At 44.0% G+C, this 21,001-nt stretch overlaps 1 protein-coding gene across 1 annotated transcript; it reads left to right on the forward strand.

Annotated features, from left to right (window-relative positions):
• The first annotated feature begins 443 nt into the window (after window positions 1–443).
• SPRYD7 (SPRY domain containing 7) lies at window positions 444–20,001 on the forward strand. Its single transcript, XM_066583774.1, has 5 exons — window positions 444–634; window positions 4,907–5,023; window positions 11,820–11,986; window positions 13,324–13,426; window positions 15,853–20,001. The coding sequence occupies exons 1-5, from the start codon at window positions 532–534 to the stop codon at window positions 15,948–15,950; spliced, it is 588 nt and encodes a 195-aa protein (XP_066439871.1). The 5' UTR covers window positions 444–531; the 3' UTR covers window positions 15,951–20,001.
• The last annotated feature ends 1,000 nt before the right edge of the window (window positions 20,002–21,001 follow it).

Genomic DNA, 21,001 nt, shown 5'->3' on the forward strand with positions numbered 1-21,001 from the left:
AGCAGCGCTGTGATTGGTTACTAGGTGTAAAAAAAAATACAAAAAAAAACAGCTTTTCTTTTAGGCAGTTTCATAATGTGCTTCCCTAGTCCAGCAGGTGTCGCTGTAGCGGTTCCAACCGTCCCCCAGCGCCGTTCTGTACACAGCTAGAGGCGGCAGCACACATCCAGTCCGGCAGGTGTCGCTGTGACGGTTCCCATCGTCCCCCAGAGCCGTTCTGTACACAGCTAGAGGCGGCAGCACACATCCAGTCCGGCAGGTGTCGCTGTGACGGTTCCCATCGTCCCCCAGAGCCGTTCTGTACACAGTTAGAGGCGGCAGCACATGTCCAGTCCGGCAGGTGTCGCTGTGACAGTTCCCACCGTCCCCCAGAGCCGTTCTGTACACAGCTGGAAGCTGCCGCACATCTCCAGTCCGGCAGGTGTCGCTGTGACGGTTCCCACCGTCCTCCAGAGCCGTTCTGTACACAGCTAGAGGCAGCACATCTCCTGGCCGGCAGCTCGCTGCTGGCTGTAGCTCTGCGTAGTCGCTATGTCGTTTCTCTGCTGTTGTTTCAGGTGCTGTGGGGATGGCGGCTCCGGGCACATCCCGCTGAAGGAGATGCCGGCCGTGCAGCTGGACACTCAGCACATGGGTGAGTCGTGGGGCAAGCGGTTAGTGCGCGTCCGGTCCTCCAGCGCTTCCTATAGTAGCCTATATGTGTGTGCTGTCCATGGCCGGCCTGCAGGGGGTGCGGGGTGCAGCCTCAATGGGGCATTGTCAGTGTGTGTGTGTGTGTGTGTGTACGTGTGTGTGTGTGTGTGTATATGTGTGTATATATATATATATATATATATATATATATATATATGTGTGTGTGTGTGTGTATGTATATTGGTTTGGGGACACTAAAGGGCAGCGGTTACAATGAGTTGATAAATACATGGCAGTTAAAGAAGTTTTTCAAAATGTTAATTACCCCCTACCCCCAGGTTTGGGAATACGTTATGATGGGGGGGGTCTCGTCACAACAGCCCTGAGAAACGGGGTCCCTCCTCTTCCTCACTCCGGGCACACTACACCCCACCCCCAGTGAGGCGATCTCATGGAGTGGCGGTCGCACATGACGCTCCGTTGACTTTCAGTAGGACTGCCTCAGCTGATAGTAGGAGCGCTCGGCGATTTCCGTCAGTCCCATTGAAACAAATGAATCGGCGTCCGCTCATACACGGCCGCTCCGTTCAGTGTGATGCCACTACTGGTGGGAGAAGCAACTCTGCGAAGAGGCAGATACGGGACCCCCGTTCTCAGGAGCGCTGGGGGTCCCCAAAGATGGTGACGTTGCCCCCTGTTCTGTAAATAGGGGATAACTTCTTGGGGCGTATGTCATGGACATTACTGCAGCGCGTGATATGCAGTGAATGGAGGCAATGAAGGGCAATGCACACCAGCGTTTCCCAGCCTCCATGTCTGTAGCGGACAGCACAAAGACCCATTGAAGTCAATTAGGCTCTTATCAGGTCCTTGTGTTTTGTTTTGTTTTCGTTTTTTCTTGGATCAAATGGGAAAAAACAAACATTTACGGCCGTCCTATTGTGGTTCACAATCAGCCCTCTAAGTCTCTGCAAGCAGAGATTGTTTTCTGCTAATCATTGCTAAGTAGTTGTAGAAAAAAAATTGGACCTCCTTCAAATTATTTTGTGCGTAGATGGGGGGGGGGGGATATCACACGATTCATACGAAGACATAAAAAATGCACCCTCCCTCTTCTCTGTATACGGATGTCCTATACATTGAAATTGGTCCTGGTTTTTACAGTCTGAAGTCGCACATGTGAATAAACCGGTACGTCTCCCCGTGTGAACACAGAGATATACCGCCGGCCTACGGGGATAACCCATTGTATTAGCGAATGTTCATCCCCATAAGCCGATTCTTGGCCCATGTCAAAGAAAATAAAACAAGCATGTTGATCGGCGCCCGTTGTATCAGACCAAGAATTCGGCCTGTGTAAAATGCCTGACACTTTAGCAGCTCTAGGCCCAATGTCCGCAGGCGAACTTGAATTTTCGGAATCCGCACGGGGCACCCGCGCAGACAATCCGCAGTTCATGGCGTCCGCACCTGAATTAAAGCAAGCAGATCTTTGGATGCGAAATCAAATCGCAGTATGCTCCATTTCAGTGCAGTTTTTGCATGGACGGCTTCCATTGAAGTCAATGGGGGCCGGCCGATCCGTGGCCCGTCCACGATTGACATTGTAGGTTCCGCAGGAAAGCAGTTGTTTAAAAAAAAACTCCAACTCGACTACATGTGCATCGGCGCATCTGCACTATAGGGAAAAAAAGACCCGGACAGGTATGGATGGTCCTGGACCGCAGGAAGTGTCGGAGGCCTAAAACTACTCCAATAAATAAACCACTGCCTGACACTTTAGAAGTAGATTAACCCCTTAGTGACCAGACCTGTGTCCGCCTCAATGACAAACTAATTTTTATTTTTTTTATTAGTTCTTATAGAGGACTTAAACTTGTGATCAGTTGATTGCTCATAATGCAGTACTTTGGTATTGCATTGTACCATTTTTTAACAGACTTCATATTAAATAGTGCTTCATATTTTGGGACCATTTTATCGAGTTCTGTCGCAGGACGAGACGCTCCATATTGCAATTGTGATTCCAAATACTGTTACCAAAACTGCTGGTAGTTAAGGGGAAGAGTGCTTTTACACTTAGCAATTGATGACATAAGTACTTGAGTGCCTGTTAGACTGTGGTTACACCTGGGCATCTTTGACATCCTCCATGGAGGAATAGCTGTGTACCTGTGCAGAAGGGCGTTACGACCTCAAGCAGCAATCAGTGCACAGCTCCTCTGTCATCATAGTTGAAAACTTGTATGCTGAAGATCTATTTTTGTACACCACTGCTGCTCTTTATTAGAAGACTAGTAATTATTGGAAAATTATAGTACCAGCGTTTCTGGTAACGCAATGCGCCACACAGCTCTGCTACATGCACGTCACACACACAGCTCTGCACGTCAGACACTCGGCTTCACGAGATTTACAAACTTTAACTAGTGGCTGAGGTGACATGGTGGCTTGTCACTGTGTCACGTTAGCTGCGTTACCTTCACGGTGGCATTGAACCCTCTGTGGTGACATGTCTGCACAACAGCGACGGTTTGCTACAACACTGGACAATGGTTGACGATCGGATGAAGGCTGGACTGGTGTTGGTGGCATTAGCGCTTGAGATGACATGATATCATGCTCAGGAGATGTGAAGATAGTGGTGGAGACTATGCTTCAATGTTGTTGGTCAATATGCACCGCCAGCTATGCATGTGGACATTTGTGAGGTGTCATTTATTGGAGTCTCCACACAGGGACTACAAACTGCCAGACTGAGTACTGCTGTATCCATAGCAACTGAGGCCGCAGGGGTTTGTGGGGAATGTAGTCCGCCGATAATCCCTCATTCAGCTCAGAGACCCTGTGACTGATCACACGACAGTGATATCACCACAGGTCCTGTCAGCACACGAGCTGTGTATGTGTAAATTTGTGAGGTGTCATTTATTGGAGTCTCCCCACAGGTGTGCAACAACCAGGTACAAACTTTTAGACTGAGTGTTGCTGTATCCATAGAAACTGAGGCCACAGGGGTTTGTGGGAGATGTAGTCTGCCCATAATCCCTCATTCACTGCACAAGGAGGATAAAGGACCCGTGATGACGTCACCATCATGTGATCAGGGTTGGGGCTAAGAGTCTAAATTTGCAGCATGTCAATTAAAACACTGGAATTTCTGCTCAGGTTCTAGTTTTTCAAATGAAGGGGTGCATTCCACACAATATTCTGTGTCAAAATCCGCTACATTTTTGCAATGCCGATTTTAACTTTTTTAATGTATTTATTTTCCCCTGTGGATCTGCTGCGGACAGCCCACAGCGAATTCCGCCCTGTGTGGACCCTGACCTTGGTACAATGAGTAGACCTCAGTAAGATCTGTCTTTTATCCTTTATAACTGGTCTTATAAGGGTTTGTCTCGGGGACCGCGCGATACTACTGAATTATACCAGCACTTGGTAAGGTCGGCTTCACATCTGTGTCTGATCCTCCGGCCGGGGGTTCCTTCGCAGATCTGGCTGAAAATACCGGAAGAAAAGGTGCTGCAGGGATTCCCCTTTCCTGCGCACTCAAACGCAACAGGAAAACAGATGTGAAAGTAGCCAATTTTTCGCAATTTTTCAATACTTCGCATTCCATGATGTAAACTCGATCTGCAAATTGACATGTGATCTCTTCTACCTCACAATGGATCACTTCTGTTCTGCTTTCTGGATAATGGCAGAGATTGTCGATGTCCGTAAGTAAATGTCATTGTGCTGGCCCGGGGTTCTGACTTCCAGGGTAACCAAGGTTTGAAAAAATATGGCTGCTCTCTTCCAAAAAATCAGTGCCAACCACTCTTGGCACGGACTGTCTGGTAGGTCTCACGATGGTGACCAGAATGGTTGCCAATGTGATCAAGAATTTTTAATCTTGTTGCCATTTGTGACCAGCCCTGCCATTGTGTCACGACACCAGTTGTCTCACGTGTTGGATTGGCATTGCATCTAGCAGGCGTTCTTATTGCCCTGCCTCTGACACACTTGCTGCCTACAGCTAAATACTCGGGGCTATCATTGCTTCTGCTGGCCTTTTCCTAAATAATTTTAATTTTTTTTTTTTTTTGCGTTATGTCTGGTATTGTAGCGCACTGAATGTCAGGGAAGCTAAGCTGCAATATCAGACACAGCCTGTAGACAAGAGTGGCTCTGTTCTTGCTACTGAACGTGGAGAGGAGCCCCAGTTGTGTAATGGGGCTCGTGGCTACTAGTTATGGCTTTGCTAATTTATTGGTTCATCTAATTGCAGGCACTGATGTAGTAATTGTGAAGAATGGCAGAAGAATCTGTGGCACTGGAGCGTGTCTTGCCAATGCACCGCTGCATCAGAACAAGAGCTACTTTGAGTTCAAAGTTCAATCTACAGGTAGGTATGGCCGCACGTTGTAATATCACTGCTTCTTCTTCACTCGGTGCTACTAACCACAGCTGGGAATAGTATACTGTCATTATTAGATATTGTGAGGTGGAAGGGAAACTACTCGTCTTTATACAGGTTGAAGAGGTATACCCATGATCACAATTGATGGCATATCTGTAAGATCGGCTAGCGCTTCTGATTGGCTGTGACCGACTGCCACAACCCCCACCAATCCTGAGAATAAACTTTGTAAAGAGGCTGTATAGCCTAGCATTTTTTTTTTTTTTTTTAAACACCCGTCTCCTCCTTAAAGCACCATAAACTAAGTTCTGGTGGTGTTATGGGAGGTGACAAGGAGCTGGGTGATGTATTTTCTTATAATCCCCCACCAAAGGTCTTGTGCCGCACGGAAATCTGACTCTATTAAGATTGCCATGCACGCCTTCTCCCGTAAAGTTTGAGAGACCACACACACGGCAAGCTAAAAAAAGTAAGATTTCCGTGCAGAGCAGGAACCAGGTGAGTAAAAAAAACGCCATGCAATAACAAAAGAAATAATGTTTACCTTACCAATCTAAGCTGGCCTTTCACAGGTCTCTTTTGATCCAGCTCCAGTTATGACATGTGAATGTCATGTGACCTCTGCAGCCAATCACAACTGAGTTCACCGGTGCAATGGTTATGTGAGTTTGTCTCATCTGAGCAGGAAGAGCAGAACCGTTGAGAACCCTGGAAGTGACAGGGAATCAATAAGGCGGGTGTTATTACATTTATCTCCTGACAGTCTAGGGGTGCTTTTAGACTAGTGTTGCCCAAACTCCAGTCCTCAGGGACCCCCCAACAGGTCACGTTTTCAGGATATCCTTTAAAAGGAACACCCGTGGCAATGCCTGAGGTACCGACCATAATTACATCACCTGTGCAGTACTCAGGAAATCCTGACCTGTCTGGGGCCCATGAGGAATGGAGTTGGGGAAATGCTGTTTTAGATGAGCCGATCGTTTGAACGACTAACGTCAAAGTAGGTCCGTTCACTCACGCAGCTTGTTTATACCGGCAGATACGTTGTTGGTTCGTTCAAACGAGGAATCGTTCAATCATCACATTCCCTTGATTGAAGGACCTAACCAGCGCTGTTTAAACCGAACGATAAATGAACGAGCCAATGATTTATTTTTTTTTTATTTCTTTTTTTAATGCCTGTGTAAAATGGACAAGCGAAAAGTGAGCCATTATTGTTTGTCTGTTTGGCGTACTTTTAGACTGAACGATTATCATTCATTTTATCTCGTTTGAATGATTTTTTTTTTTTAAAGTTAATCGACCCGTCTTAAAGCTGTTTGTGGGAAGAAAAAAAAAGTATAGGTGTTTGGCCAACTTCTTTAAGTGGTACAAGTCTGTCACAGTACGTCTAGGGCTGCACAGTGATTACATGTCCAAAGATCGCTGTGTAGCCCTGTGACCTAGTCCACTAGTGAAAGAGAATGTGGTTATGATGTGGCTTACAAGTTGCTGCGACACAGCAATTGCAAAAAATTCAAACTTGATAGATTCCTTGTAGTCGTCGAGTTTCAGCAACTTGCAAGCTGCAGTGTGACTGCACTCCCTTCCATTAGTGTGCAAGGTTAGAGAGCAATACTATGACCTGTGTTGTGACTAAAGGCACTGCATACCCCTTGCCTACTTTATTATCTCACACGGCGACTTGCCTATATTTCTTTTACTAGCTCAAAGTAGATAGTAAAACACTTTCCATTTTTCTAATTGTTTTGTGGTGTTGTGTTTTTTTTTTTTTGTTTTTTTTTTAATTATTGTCTGTACCTGATTATGGGGGCGGCCATATTGTTTTCCTGCAGAAATAAGCTTTATGGCAGCATACAGAGGGATGCTTTATATCAGACTCATTGGACATTCTCACATGGGGCAGGGCTTGACATAATGCATCTACCTATGACGTCCGATACATGTTATATCAGGGATAAATCTGGGGCTCGGCAGGCCAATCCATGGTCATGGCACCTTGCAAGGCATGTCTTTTGATGGCTGCAGTATGTGGATGGGCAGTATCCTGTTGGAAGATACTGTTTTCGATGATGCTCATGAAGAGTATAACAGGGTGTACTACTCTGTCAACATACTGGTGGTCAATCATTGTGCCATCAACCATCTGTCATAAGTAGATGCCCCCCAAACCATGACTCTTGGGGTTGCACCTGTGTGGCGCTGTGAAATCCTAGCAAGGTGAACCTTTTCTCCAAAACGACGATGGATATGTTGACTATCATCGCTTTGCCCCAGACAGAATTTGGATTTGTTACTAAACACAACTGTTCCCCATTCATGTGTCCAGTTGAGTTTAGCAGTACAGCAGGTTAGTCATGATGCCCTTATTTCGAACACCCCAATTATCCAACCTCTCTGAAATTCAGACATTTGGGTGTACAGCGTTAGAACTCGACGATTTTTTTTTTTAGTATAGCTGATCACTGACAACTGAAGGACTACCTTCACTAACAACTAAAACAGTGTAGCATTTTGCACAACGAAGTCCCCATAATTTGCGTATGAATACACATACTTCATCCAGTTTTAAATTATTCAATACTTTTCATATGGAGATACTAAGATCCAAGTCTCAAATCTGTCTGGGTTGTAACCCTTTTATAATAAGAAGTGAAAAGAAAGAACCATGACAAAACTTTAGAAGGGAAGTAGAGAAGCAAGAGACACCGATCACAAACTAAAATGTCTCTACACAAATGCCCAGAGCATGGGAAACAAACAAGGAGAATTGGAGCTCCTAACACAAAAAGAGAAATATGATGTCATGGGCATCACGGAAACATGGTGGAATGATACACATGACTGGAATACAAGGCTTGAAGGATTCAACTTATTTATAAGAAACAGACCTAAAAAAAAAAGGGAAGGAGATGTTGCGTTGTATGTTGGGAAACCATTCATCTCCACCGAGATTCAAGATTCAGAGCATGGGAGTTCTGCAAAAACTGGGTAAGAATACAAGGTGAGAACAGAAAGGATACCACTGTAGGCATTTACTATAGGCCACCTGGACAAGCAGAAAATATTGATGACCTCTTTATGCATCAGATGGCCAAGCTCTCAAAGTCTGGCACAGTGATCATGGGAGATGTTAACTATCAAGACACTTTTTGGGAAACTTTCTCAGGCAAAAGCCCAATTAGTTCTGATCCGCTCTCACTGACCACTTTATCTTCTAAAATGTAGACAAAAAAAAATCAACTGCTGTTTTGGAGCCAATTCTTATCAACAAGGAGAAAATGGTTGAATTACAGGTGGCCGGGACCTTAGGAGACAGTGATCATGTTATCATTGAAATTTTGGTAACAAGGGGAGGAAGACCTCAAAGGGCTCCAACTTCAAGGTTGGATGTCAGAAAGGCTGATTTTAATGGATTCAAAGAGGGTAGGAAGGATCCAGTGGCTGGATGTTCTTAAAGGGAATTTCCGGTCTGAAATACTATTGATTACCTAAGACCAGGAATGTCCAAGAACGTTCGGAAATATTGTGAAATGAGATTCTCAAAGCACAATGGTTAACAATCCCTAATAGAAGGAAGAATCGGAAGCATTTAAAGAGACCAGGATGGATGAACACTGAACTTCCATACATGTAAAAAAGGAAGGGAAATATGTTTTCAAATGGAAAGCGAGGGGGGGGGGGAATATCTAAAGAAGAATATAATGGGGTCTGCAGAAATGTAGGGCAAGTGTCAAGCTATTAATGAATTGAGGCTTGCAACAGAGAACAAAAGCAATAAAAAATGGACTTTGGTAGTATAGCAAAAGAAAAGTCGTGTTCAACATTTTTATAAATGATCTAGAAAAAGGAATTGAAGGAAAACTGATCAAGTTTACCGATGACCTAAAGCTAGGAGGGATAGCTAACACTTGAGAATAAAGCAGGTTTTTAAAAAAAAATTTGGACAAGCTTGAAGGGCGACTAACAGGATGGTATTTAACAAGGGGAAATGCAAAGTACTACTTCTGTGCAAGAAAAATCACATACAGAATGGGAGGAATTGAGCTAAGCAGCAGCACAAATGTGAGAAAGACTTGGGTATACTAATAGATCATAGACTGAACGTGAGTCAACAATATGATGCAGCAGCAAAAAAGGCACACAGTTCTGGGATGTAGAAGCATGGATTCTAGATCATGAGGCAATTATTCCTCTACTCGTCCTTAGTCAGACCTCATCTGGAATACTGTGTCCAGTTCTGAGCATCCCAATTTAAAAAAGACATAGCCCTTTTCTGAACTTCCTTCAGTTTGTCTAAGCAGATGGTGAGCAGTCTGCAAATCATGTCCTATGAAGAACGGTTAAAGGATCTAGGAATGTTTAGCTTGCAAAAAAGGTTGAGAGGAGACTTAATAGCTGTCTACAAATATCTGAAGGGCTGTCACAGTGCAGAGGGATCAGCCCTATTCTCATTTGCACAAGGAAAGACTAGAAGCAATGGGATGAAACAAAGGGAGGAGACACAAATTAGGCCTCCCTCACACAGGCGTTTGCAGAAATGCTGCGTTTTTTGCAGATTCAGCCCGATTTCAGCAGTGCTGGCATTCTTTATGCTAGCGTTTTACTGCGTTTTCAGCACAGCCAAGGATGCTGAAAGAAAAAAAAATCAATACTCACCTAGCCGCTGCCGTCCGGGTCGCAGCCGCTGCTCTTGGCTTCCTCTGCACTGACAAATCTTTTGCCATAGGCTAGGTATTAGAACACCGCCTCCAGCAATAGATTGCTGTGATTGGTTCTCTGGGCATTGAGCCTGCATCATCACAGCCCTTTATTGACTTCCTCAGCCAATCAGAGCTTGCCGGCTCTGATTGGCTGAGACAGTCAATTAAGGGCTGTGATTGGGCATCGAGCCAGCGCCAAGATCCAATCACAGCAATCTATTGCTGGAGGCGGGGTTCTCAAACCTGGCCTACGGCAATAGATTTGCCAGTGCAGAGGAAGCCCGAAGCAGCGGCAGAGACCAGTGGCCACAACCCGGACGGCATCGGTTAGGTGAATATTGCCTTTTTTTTTTTTTTTTTTTATCTAGTGTAGATAGGACTGATTTTCAGGGTAGGGCTTATATTGCAAGCCTTCCCCCCAAAAATGGATGTGCGGTTAACGCTGCCAAAAACGCAGCATCAAGTTTTGACTTTTTTTTCTTACTATATAATACTTCCATAACTTTATCAATATGTTAAAAATAAGGCCCAATACTGACACCTGTGGTTTCCCACTAGTAACAGTGACCGAATCAGTGTGTATCATTTACTATCCACCCTCCACTTTTTGCCGCTGAGCCAGTTACCCCCTTACACACATTCTCGTCCAGACCAAGAATTCTCATTTTATATACCAACCTCTTATGTGGCACAGTATCAAACACTTTGGAAAAGTCCAGATACACAAGATCTAATGACTCCCTGGTCCAGTCTACAACTTACCTCCTTGTAGAAGCTGATCAGGTTGGTTTAACAGGAGTGACCCCTCATAAATCCCATACACATGTGGAATTATACAGCCATTTCCCTTGATGTACTCCAGTATAGTATCTCTTGAAACCCTTCAAACCTTTTGCCTACAATGTAAGTAAGACTTACTAGCCTGTAGTTTCCGTGCCCAATTTCGGCAATTTTTTTGAATATTGGCACCACATTGGCTATGCGCCAATCTAGTGGGACAGACTCTATCACTATAGAGTCCTTAATTTATAGAAAATAACGGTCTGTCACATTACTTAATTCCCTTAGAACCCGGGGTGTATGCCACATTTTGTAAGTTGTTCCTCTTAATAAAGTCATTGCATACGATTTAACTGTTTTTGAAGTAGTTTGAAGTCCATCTCAAATAGTGGTTTGCATGTGATGATTAAATGGGCACCTCTTGAGGATCGCATATTAAGGTCTGATAAACGATGACAAGTGTGGTAGCTGGTTTCATACGGAGTATAAAATTACACTATGTTATTAGTGCAGGTTGAAAAGATCAGTCAGCTCTGTGCATAGATAATAAATTGCCCTATACTTGGGCAGGCGTAGGGAGGAAGTGACTACCCCTCAACCCACCCCAGAGTAGGCTATATAGAAATAACTGTCCATCCAGACAATGCATACGTGGGAGCAGACAAAGGACATAACATGTATCACTAAGTACTGGATATCTATTTTGTCCTTTTATTTTTGTAACTGTTCTTGTACTTTGCATATACTCTATAGAGAGATTATAGGGCAAAAAAGGAAAAACCTTGATAAGATACAGAGCTAACCAAGCAGAATTGTGAAGTAGTTTTAACCCCTTATAGTTGTACCTATATCACAGAAATGGAAAGGACCTTCCACAACATAAGCTGGGGCTTGGTCTACACCAGTGTTTCCCAACTCTAGTCCTCAAGACCCCTCAACAGGTCAGGATTTCCTCAGTATGGCACAGGTGATATAATTGTCAGCGCCTCAGACATTGCCATAGGTGTTCTCCCTATAGGATATCCTCAAATCATGACCTGTACGGTGGCCTTCAGGACTGGGGTTGGGACATGCAAAAGTTGCAGAGTTGTTATGGGAAAACTGTGTGCTGCTATTGTGTAACTATATGAAGTAAGTTTTTGTTTTGCTCTTTTTAGTGTTTTTTTTTTTTTTTCTTTTTGAGCTTTTTAACATTTCGTACAGTTTCCACATCTCGTATAGTTGTCGCTGTACAATATTTAGGTAAGCCGTGAACTTGAGAGACTATATTACAACTTGCTGTCTTCTTGCTGTTACAGGTGTGTGGGGAATCGGAGTTGCAACTCAAAAAGCAAACTTAAATCAGATTCCTTTAGGTCGAGACGTGCACAGCCTTGTGATAAGAAATGATGGCGCCATTTATTACAACAACGAGGAGAAGAACAGGCTGCCAGCAAATAGCCTTCCACAGGAGGGGGATGTAGTGGTGAGCACTCTGTTTTTAATGTCATGCAATCTCTTGAACTGTATTTTATAGAGAACAATTGGTTTAACGCTGGCTTGCTGCCTCTATTACATGCCTGGCTGACTTGCTGGATGGTTATTCTGCCATAGCTGCCCATCCCCGGCTCAGTATGATTGACAGTATTATTCCCTGTACACAAACAACGCCTTAGAGTAAAGGCTCATTTACACTGGACGAATGCCCCGACACTTGTCCCCACAATACTGGCTCCTGTGCTGTTACACAGGAGCGAGTATCGCTGGCTTGCTCACAGAGCGGCCAGCAGGGGCCTGAGGCGGCTGGAGGAGATTTGAATGGCTGTGATTGGTTAACCCAGCGCCGGCTTTCATTGGCTGACGCAGTGCTGAGTTAACCAATCGGAGTATTATCTTGCTGGAGGTAGGGCATTCAAGCCCCGCATCCAGAAAGCAATGCTCTTTCGACGTGGAGGATGCAAAAGCCTGCAGCAGCGCCACAGACCATTGCGAGGACGAAACGCTGGCGATGGGTGAGTATTAGACTGCCCTCACCCCCACCCCCTGAGCCTCAGCTTGCGAGTTTTTTTTTACTTGCAAGCAGGCTTGTAACCTGAGTTGCTCGTAAATCAGAGCAAAAATTCGGGAGAGGGTGCTCGCAAGTCAAAAAACTCGCAAGCTAAGGAGCTTGCATCCTGAGGTATCTCTGTATAGCTTTATATTAGAAGTATATGTGCACTTATAAAACCAATTAGATTCTTTTGCTCCCGTGCTATCCTAAAATTTTCCAAAAAATTTAAAGTGTACACTATGGTCAAACACTGGATGAAGCGATTCTCCACCATTGGTATTTCCTTGTTAGAGGGGTCATCTAATCATAAGGTGAGTGTGATGGTGTGAATCCATCAATTCGTTATAATTAGTAGGGTAACCTACTAACAAATTACAGTTCCCTGCAGCACCACTGTAGGAGAAATGGAACATTACAGCATTCTTGAAATTAATGGATTGGCCACACAGTGAGCAAATAGATATGTGAAAGAATTGTGGTTATTCTCTGCTCTTGAAAGTGGATTAATATCCTTAATGGGGAATCCCGCTGTTAACTCAGAATTTAATAATATGGTTTCTCAAACTGAGCCTTCTAGAAAAAAAAAAGAACCCCTTTTTTTTTTTGCCCCCTGGTGTTCTTGCCATGGTGGAATTCTTAGAGTTGTCGGGGACTTCTATATCGATAAACTGCATCACATCAGAAATTTGTTAGAATTCTCAGAAATTTGGTAAATGTTTGTTTATGGAATTTGTCAGTTGGAACTTAAGAATTCTTCTGCTTCCCTTCTTTAGGGCATCACCTATGATCACGTAGAATTAAATGTTTACTTGAATGGAAAGAATATGCATTGTCCTGCATCTGGTATCAGAGGCACCGTGTATCCTGTTGTGTATGGTAAGTCATGTTAGCTGTCCAGCATCTCTTAAGCCCTACTTACACGGGTGAAAATCTGACCTGCGTTTCACTCCGTTTTTCTGTGATTATTTATTTTTTTCCATGTATGTGCGATGCATTTCGGCATTAAAAACACGCAATTTGCATTGCATGTGGTTCCAATAGTTAAAATGATAAAAAGCACATCGCACTCGCATGCAAGTGCAATACAACTTGTGTTTTTTCTTTTTTTGCTGCAATAGGATACGAGTGATTGAACAACAATCGTCCAAAAATAGGACTTGCTGTAATTATTCTTTTGTAGTGTTTTTCATGTGAGTTCTGTCTGTTTTGTAGTCGGACAGAACTTGTGTCCGTTAAAGTTGACTGTAAATGCAGCCTCATAAAGTATATAAGGTGTGGATGAAATTCAGATTTTGGATCCACATAGTGGGGAGGAAATACAGAACCTCTATTAAAGCCCTCGGCACATTATAAAGCAGTAGTAAACTACATTGACACAACGTGTTCTCAATCTGAATCATGTCCTTCAAACTGTTGTGGTTTACAAGTTTAGATGTTATTAAGACCGCAACATTATGGCTACATTTTAGCATTCCTATTTCGGCTGATAAACTCTAAATTTGGTTGAACCGTGGGGTCCAGGTCTAAAGGCTGTATAAAATAGACCCCACTGTGAATGCGACCTGCAGTGAATGCAGGGCAGTGTGTCTCTATATAGAAGCGCTTGCAGCCAGGCACACCTGCTGACGGGAGCCATCGTAGGAGACGAGTTCATTGATGGCAAATGTACTATTGCAACAGGTCAGCTGTGACATCCACTTTGGGAGAACCAAAAGCTGAGGAAGTGATAAGGATGCTGAAGAACATTAGCGGTTTATGTGGAAAAGGGGAGGTAGATCACTAACATTCTACAGTAAATGCTGACATTTGGGATTTTTTAAAATCAAGATTTGGCTGCTTGCTTTCTGCTTTTCAGAATAAGGTATTTGGGCTACGATTAGAAGGTTTTTAATACAGTTATCAGTTCAATAAATGTGGATCAAGCTAGTAAAGAATTAGGATATCGATGTTGTGCATATGGAAGGATAGCGGCTGAAAACTCAACAATTTTAATATATGTTAAAAATCTGGAAGACCAAAGGGGTTGTGCTACGACTAAAGATTATCCTGTATCCACAGGACAGCGGCTTGAGTGGAGTGGTGGCCAAGCATGCCACTGTCACTGTGTTTATTTCAATGGAATCCACAGAAATAGCCAAGTGCTTCCATTGATTTTTGCCATCACCACGTCCTCCGGCAGAGAGTTCCACAGTCTCACTGCTCTTACAGTAAAGAACCCTCTTCTGTGTTGGTGATAAAACGTTTGTTCCTCTAGACGTAGCGGATGCCCTCTTGTTACCGTTGCAGTCCTGGGTATAAACCGATCATGGAAGAGATTGTTGTATTGTCCACTAATGTATTCATGCACAGTAATTTGGTCGCTCCTTAACCGTCTTTTTTTCCCATGATTAGAGAATCGCTATGATTCTCCGCTCGTGGACGTCGTGCTGCGTTTTGAAAAGCGTGTCATTCAAGGTCCATGGGCGATTTATCACAGCCGATCTCGCAATGAAAACTTGCTCGTGGAAAGGCAGCCTTAGGCTGGGTTCACACGGGGCGTATTCCCGCCGGAAATCCCGCGGTTTGGCCGCAGCAAAAACCGGGAGAACCACCGCGGAAAAAGCCGCGGCGGCTTTGAAGCGGCCCGGCCGCTCGCTTTTCCGCTACGACCAGGGCTCCCATAGAGGAGAGCGCGGCCGCTACGAAAGTAAATAATAGACATGCTGCATCTTTTGAAACCGCGGCTGCGGCCGATTTCAGCCGGACTTACCGCAGCGGATTGGCCGTCCTGTGTGGACGAGATTTCTCAGAAATCTCGTCCACATGGCTGGCTAATCCCGAGATTAGCGGCCGCGGGCGGATTTGCCGCGGCGAAATTCCGCACGGCAAAACCGCGGCAAATCCGCCCCGTGTGAACCCAGCCTAAATGTGATGTGTCCCCAACACCATTTTGCACTGATTGGCTAGTTTGTGTGTACGACACAAACCCTGATGGGCAGAACATCAATACCCAGTTGTTGGTTTATTTGTACATTTCAAGGAGGAATGGGACGATTCTAAGAAAAAAAAAATCTGCAGAATGGTTTCATGGTTAATACAGACAAGCCAGGGGAGAGGTGCCAGGTCTTCTCTAACCATGTTCTTGTATTGTAGTAGCTCCTAAGGATACAATTCATATTGTGATTTACAGTAAATGTACGGCTCTTTAATGGCACAACCTCCCATAACGGTGTCTGTCCGTAATATGGGAACAATAGAAGATGCGGTGACATTCCACAAATGTTAGTGGGTTTTGCTGACACTGTTCCTGCTTTCTCCTCTAGTGGATGACAGTGCAATCCTGGATTGTCAGTTCAGCGAGTTCTACCACACTCCTCCTGCTGGCTTTGAGAAGATCTTATTTGAGCAGCAAATTTTCTAAAGACTGAATACTTCCAGCTTTTCCAAAGTATTTGTCTCCTATTCAAAGCTGCACGATGCATACCGAAAATGTGCTTTGTATTTCTATCACTGGGTGCAGACCTTTTGGGTCTTGTTTGTGTAAGTATTTTCTACCGTGTCACTTCCCACCTGCGAGGACCTCAGTGTATACATCCCGACCTGATATTTTTGTGGTGAATAAAGAAGTTTGTCATTGTACATATCACCTATTAGCCAGTAACTTAGTGGATCTCTTTACACTGGTCCAGTATTATGTAAGGTCGCCTCTCCTCTCCTCCACACATACACCCATGTTGTCCAATACCAGTGGGCATTTTCCGTGGTATGCTGTATACACTGTTCTCAGACTGATTAAACAGGTTTTAGTTGTCACTGTGGCAGCTCTAATGTAACTGTGGCTGACTTTGCTGCTTTCTGAATCTTCAGTCCCAGAGTGCCTTATGACTTTGTGCTGCTTTCTCATTGCATGAAGTATCTAACCCATCACATCCTACTTGCCTGCATGGAAACTCCAACACAGAGGTATTTCTCACGCACACTTGGCCAGTTAGTGATTTGTCTGTCCTGTTCTGCTCTGATATTGGCAACAGGGTTATTGCATGAGGCACCCTGGGATTGACACAGTTCTCAGATTTTGTTTGTTTGTTTCTTTTAACTAGTGAACACTAATATAAGCCTTGTTCTGATTTTGATGCATTAACAAAGAAATTAAGGCCGGCTGTCCACGGGCGATGCGGTATCCCGCGCCGAATCTCCGACAGTCAGCCCTATCTAATACATAGGCTGACCGCGGAGAATTGGGGCAATTCACAGCATGCTGCGACTTGCCCACCGCGAGCAGAGAATCTCAGTGATTCTCCGCTTGTGGAGAGATGCCGCCGCTTTTCATAGCAATGCTATGGGAAGCGTCGGCCGGCGTGATTTGCCGGCTGTTTACCGCCGGCGAATAAACTGCTGTGGACAGGGGGCCTAAAAGACGGAGTATTGAGGTTGAGGGTTAACTTGGAGCTGTTCTTACAATTTAGCTACATCATGGTGTTCTTCTATGAGCTCAGACTTCAGGAACTTAAAAAAAAATATACACATTGTCTAAAAAAATAAATAAATAAGCACTAGAAGGCGTTGTCGGAATCTAAGAAAACTTTCTCTGTATGATTGTAATGTTGATATAAGTAATTGTAATGATTACAATATGAGAGCAAAGGGAGACTTTATTTCAGAAAACTGACCCATTGAAGAGAGGCTCTAGTGCCCTGTTGTACCGCTTATAGCTTGGATACAAGATGCAATACGGGCGGGCATGGAGGCTCTAGTACCCTGTTGTACCGCTTATAGCTTGGATACAGATTGTGATACAGGCGGGCATGGAGGCTCTAGTACCCTGTTGTACCGCTTATAGCTTGGATACAAGATGTGATACGGGCAGACATGGAGGCTCTAGTACCCTGTTGGACCGCTTATAGCTTGGATACAGATTGTGATACAGGCGGGCATGGAGGCTCTAGTAGCCTGTTGTACCACTTCTAGCTTGGATACAAGATGTGATATGGGGGCTCTATTAGCCTGTTGTACCGCCTCTAGCTTGGATACAAGAAGTGATACTGGCAGGCATGGAGGCTCTAGTACCCTGTTGTACCGCCTCTAGCTTGGATACAAGATGTGATATTAGCAGGCATGGAGGCTCTAGTACTCTGCTGTACTGCTTCTAGCTTGGATACAAGATGTTCTACGGGCGGGCATGGAGGCTCTAGTACCCTGTTGTACCACCTCTAGCTTGGATACAAGATGTGCCATGGGCGGGCATGGGGGCTCTAGTACCCTGTTAGGCTGCCTCTAGCTTGGATACAAATGTGATACAGCTGAGCAGGGAGGCTCTAGCACCCTGTTGTACCGCCTATAGCTTGGATACACGTGATACGGGTGGGCATGGAGGTATACAGGCTATATATGGTATCCTGCAGTATATTGTCTGCATTTGCTGTAACTAAGCCTCTGGATCGTGAAAACTCATAGGCTGTCGAGGTTGGTGTCCCAGATGGTCCAAAACATGTTCCAATCGTGATATATCTGGTGAAGGTCCAGCAACAGAAGTGTGGCAATGTTTTGGAGACATTCCTGTGACCCCCTTGTGTGTGCGGCCGAGCATTATCCTGCTGGAAAATGTTTCTTGGAAGCCGCCATGAGAGGAACACATGTGGGGGTGCTTGTTTTTTAACCTAAACCAGGAATGGATTCAAAAGGCAGGAAGGGTATACGTGAAAGACCAATACTTCTCAACTGTTTTGGGCTTTGCAAAAAACTTGCTGTTTTTATAGCACTTTTTGTGTTAATCCAGCCTATATGAGCCGTTACTGGGCAGATATGTTACAGTTTTAAAAGGTTGTACCAAAATTTAAAGTTAATGCCTGCCCACAGGATAGGGGATAGCATTAGGTTTTGATACAATCCCTTTAAATTCAGCCATGCACCACAATATCCGACAGCAGTTACCTGTTATACTAGACTCAGAGTGATTTATATTCCAAGAATTGGGAAACTTGTCGGATTTTCGTTCTCCTAAAAATTCCTGCAAGAGTCTGTCAAGAAATAGATTCAGGTTGAACTAAATGTCCATTCAAATGGGTTAAAAAACATGCCTGCTGTACTCCAAAAATAGTACCAAACCTGTGCGTAGGCTGTATGTGGTATTGCAGCTCAGGTCATACTCCTTTTAAAGTTGCTGAGCAGTAATATCAGAAACAACCTGGACACGTGTGGCTCTGTTTTTTGGTATATAACAGCCATGTTTTCAAATTCTGGACAACCCCTTTAATTCGAAAGGTCAGGCTCACTTGAGATTTGCCGCCTCCCTCCAGAAGATACTTATTTCTTAGCTGCAGATTACAATCACCCATTATCAGTAACTTACATTTGTCAGTAAATGCAATAAGTGTAACAAAACTTTTAAAAACCTCTGACATGTCAGACATTTTCATCAATGGGGGTCCAGTTGCTGAAACAATCACAAATGGGCAGAAGTGCTCATGTGAGAACTGCCTGTTTGGGCTCTATCCAGCTTTGCTCAGAACAGTGTATGGACTCCATAGAAAATCTATGGCGTCCGTAGCCAGCTAGTTGATAGCAGCCGAACGGGCACAGTGCTCAGGTGAGTTCTTCTATTTGCTTTAGTGATCTTTGTGGGTCTCAACACCTAGACCACCGTCGATTCTAAATTTCTAATGTGACTGACATATCAGAAGTTTTTAAAAACTTTAATTACCCTTTAAAGGGGTGGTATGAAATTCGGAAAACACATTTGCTTTTCTCCAGAAATGGCGCCCCCTTGTCTATGGGCTGTATGTGTTTTGCAGTATTCAAGTGGGTAGGGTAGAGCTGGAAAACTACTTGCAACCCATGGACAAGACTGATGCAATTTCTGGAAGAAGGCCCTATTTTTCTAGCCCCCTATAACCCCTCCACTTTTTCAACCAGTTTTTGTTTATTGCTGCAGTATGACTATATATTTTTTTCTCTTTAAATGGAACAGCTTTGCAAATAATCCTTCAAATCCTCTCGTTTTTATGCCAACCTATAGCCACAGTTAGACTACAAACCCATTCTTTAGTCAGATTATGCAGTCATGATGTTCAACTTTCTGCCCTTTTACTTACCATCTATAGATTACTACGAAGAGAAGGATATATGGCTGCAGAATCGGACTATAGAAAGGGCTTGTTTGTACTCTGTAACCATGGAGACACCTAGGTCTATACGCTAAACTGTAGTGCGTTTTTGTGCATTTATTAAAAATGTAATAAAATTAATAGTGTTGAAGGGGTTGTCCCACTTTGAGCTGTTTTGCTGCAGTAAACAGACAGTGCCATACATTGTGTAGGGATCCAGATCGGTACTGCAGGCTGAGTCCTGTTGAAGTGAAGGGACTCAGCCTGCAGTACCAACCCATCCCACTACACAACGTACAGAGCTGTCCACTTCCTGCTGCAAAACATGGAGAAATGAAACAACCCCTTAAAGCACATTAGTACATCTTGCAGTAAAAATATGCACATTACGTTTTGGAGTATCACCCCCAAATTTGTGTCCATTATTGCTAAAATTGGGTGAAAATTCTTAATATTAAGAAAATGATTGCAATGAAAGTGTAATTGAATATATTTATTTTTTTGTAAGGTTCGCTTGCACCTTTTTGATGTTGTGACTAAATGCACTGTGAATATATTCTAGATACTGTATATTTGTGAATATGTATTTCTTAGTTTATTTTAAGAATGACCAAAGAGTCAGTAGACTATCGAGCTCTTTATAGAATTGTGAGAAAATAGACTAGCAAATTTTTATTCAGAATACTTGCCCAAAGAGGAAAATGAGGGCAGAAAAGAGTGGGATATAATGTGGTTGGCTATATTGGCTCTACCTCCTATCTTTTGTGGATGAGTGAACAGTTCTCATTTATAGAAAGGTATAACCCATAGTGACCAATCCGAATACAGCTGCAATATTTTGTAGAATAGGTAAGACAGTTAACAGACATTTATGGGCACCGCTTCCGCTTTTTGTCTTCACTAATGGTCATAAATAAGGCCCTATATAGGAAATTAAAGGAGGTTTGTTTGACTGCAGCCCATACCTGAAAAGGACCTTTCACACTTCCAGAGGGACAGCTGAGGGGACTTCTGGAGATAGCTGGTGTGAATGGAATTGGAGGTGTGCATGTGCACTTTCGACTGCCGTATATGTCGTGAACTTTGGGGCGCAGCCAGGGCTGCCTTTCGGGTATTGGCTGCCGTGATAACCTCTTTAAATCACTGGCATAACTAGAGGGGATGCGGTTGCGCCCAGGAGTTTAGGGGGCCCATAAGGCCTCTCCTCTTCATATAGGGAGCCCAGTACTATAAATAAAGCATTTTAGTTGGAGGCCCTGTTACAGGTTTTGTATTGCGGCTCAGGAGCTTCAAGTTTCGCCTTTGCATTAAGGGGTTCAGAGAAGTTGGGGGAGACGTAAGATAAACTTTTGCACCCGGGCCATGAGCC

The sequence above is a fragment of the Eleutherodactylus coqui genome, chromosome 1 (genome assembly GCF_035609145.1).
Source record: "Eleutherodactylus coqui strain aEleCoq1 chromosome 1, aEleCoq1.hap1, whole genome shotgun sequence".
NCBI lineage: Eukaryota > Metazoa > Chordata > Amphibia > Anura > Eleutherodactylidae > Eleutherodactylus > Eleutherodactylus coqui.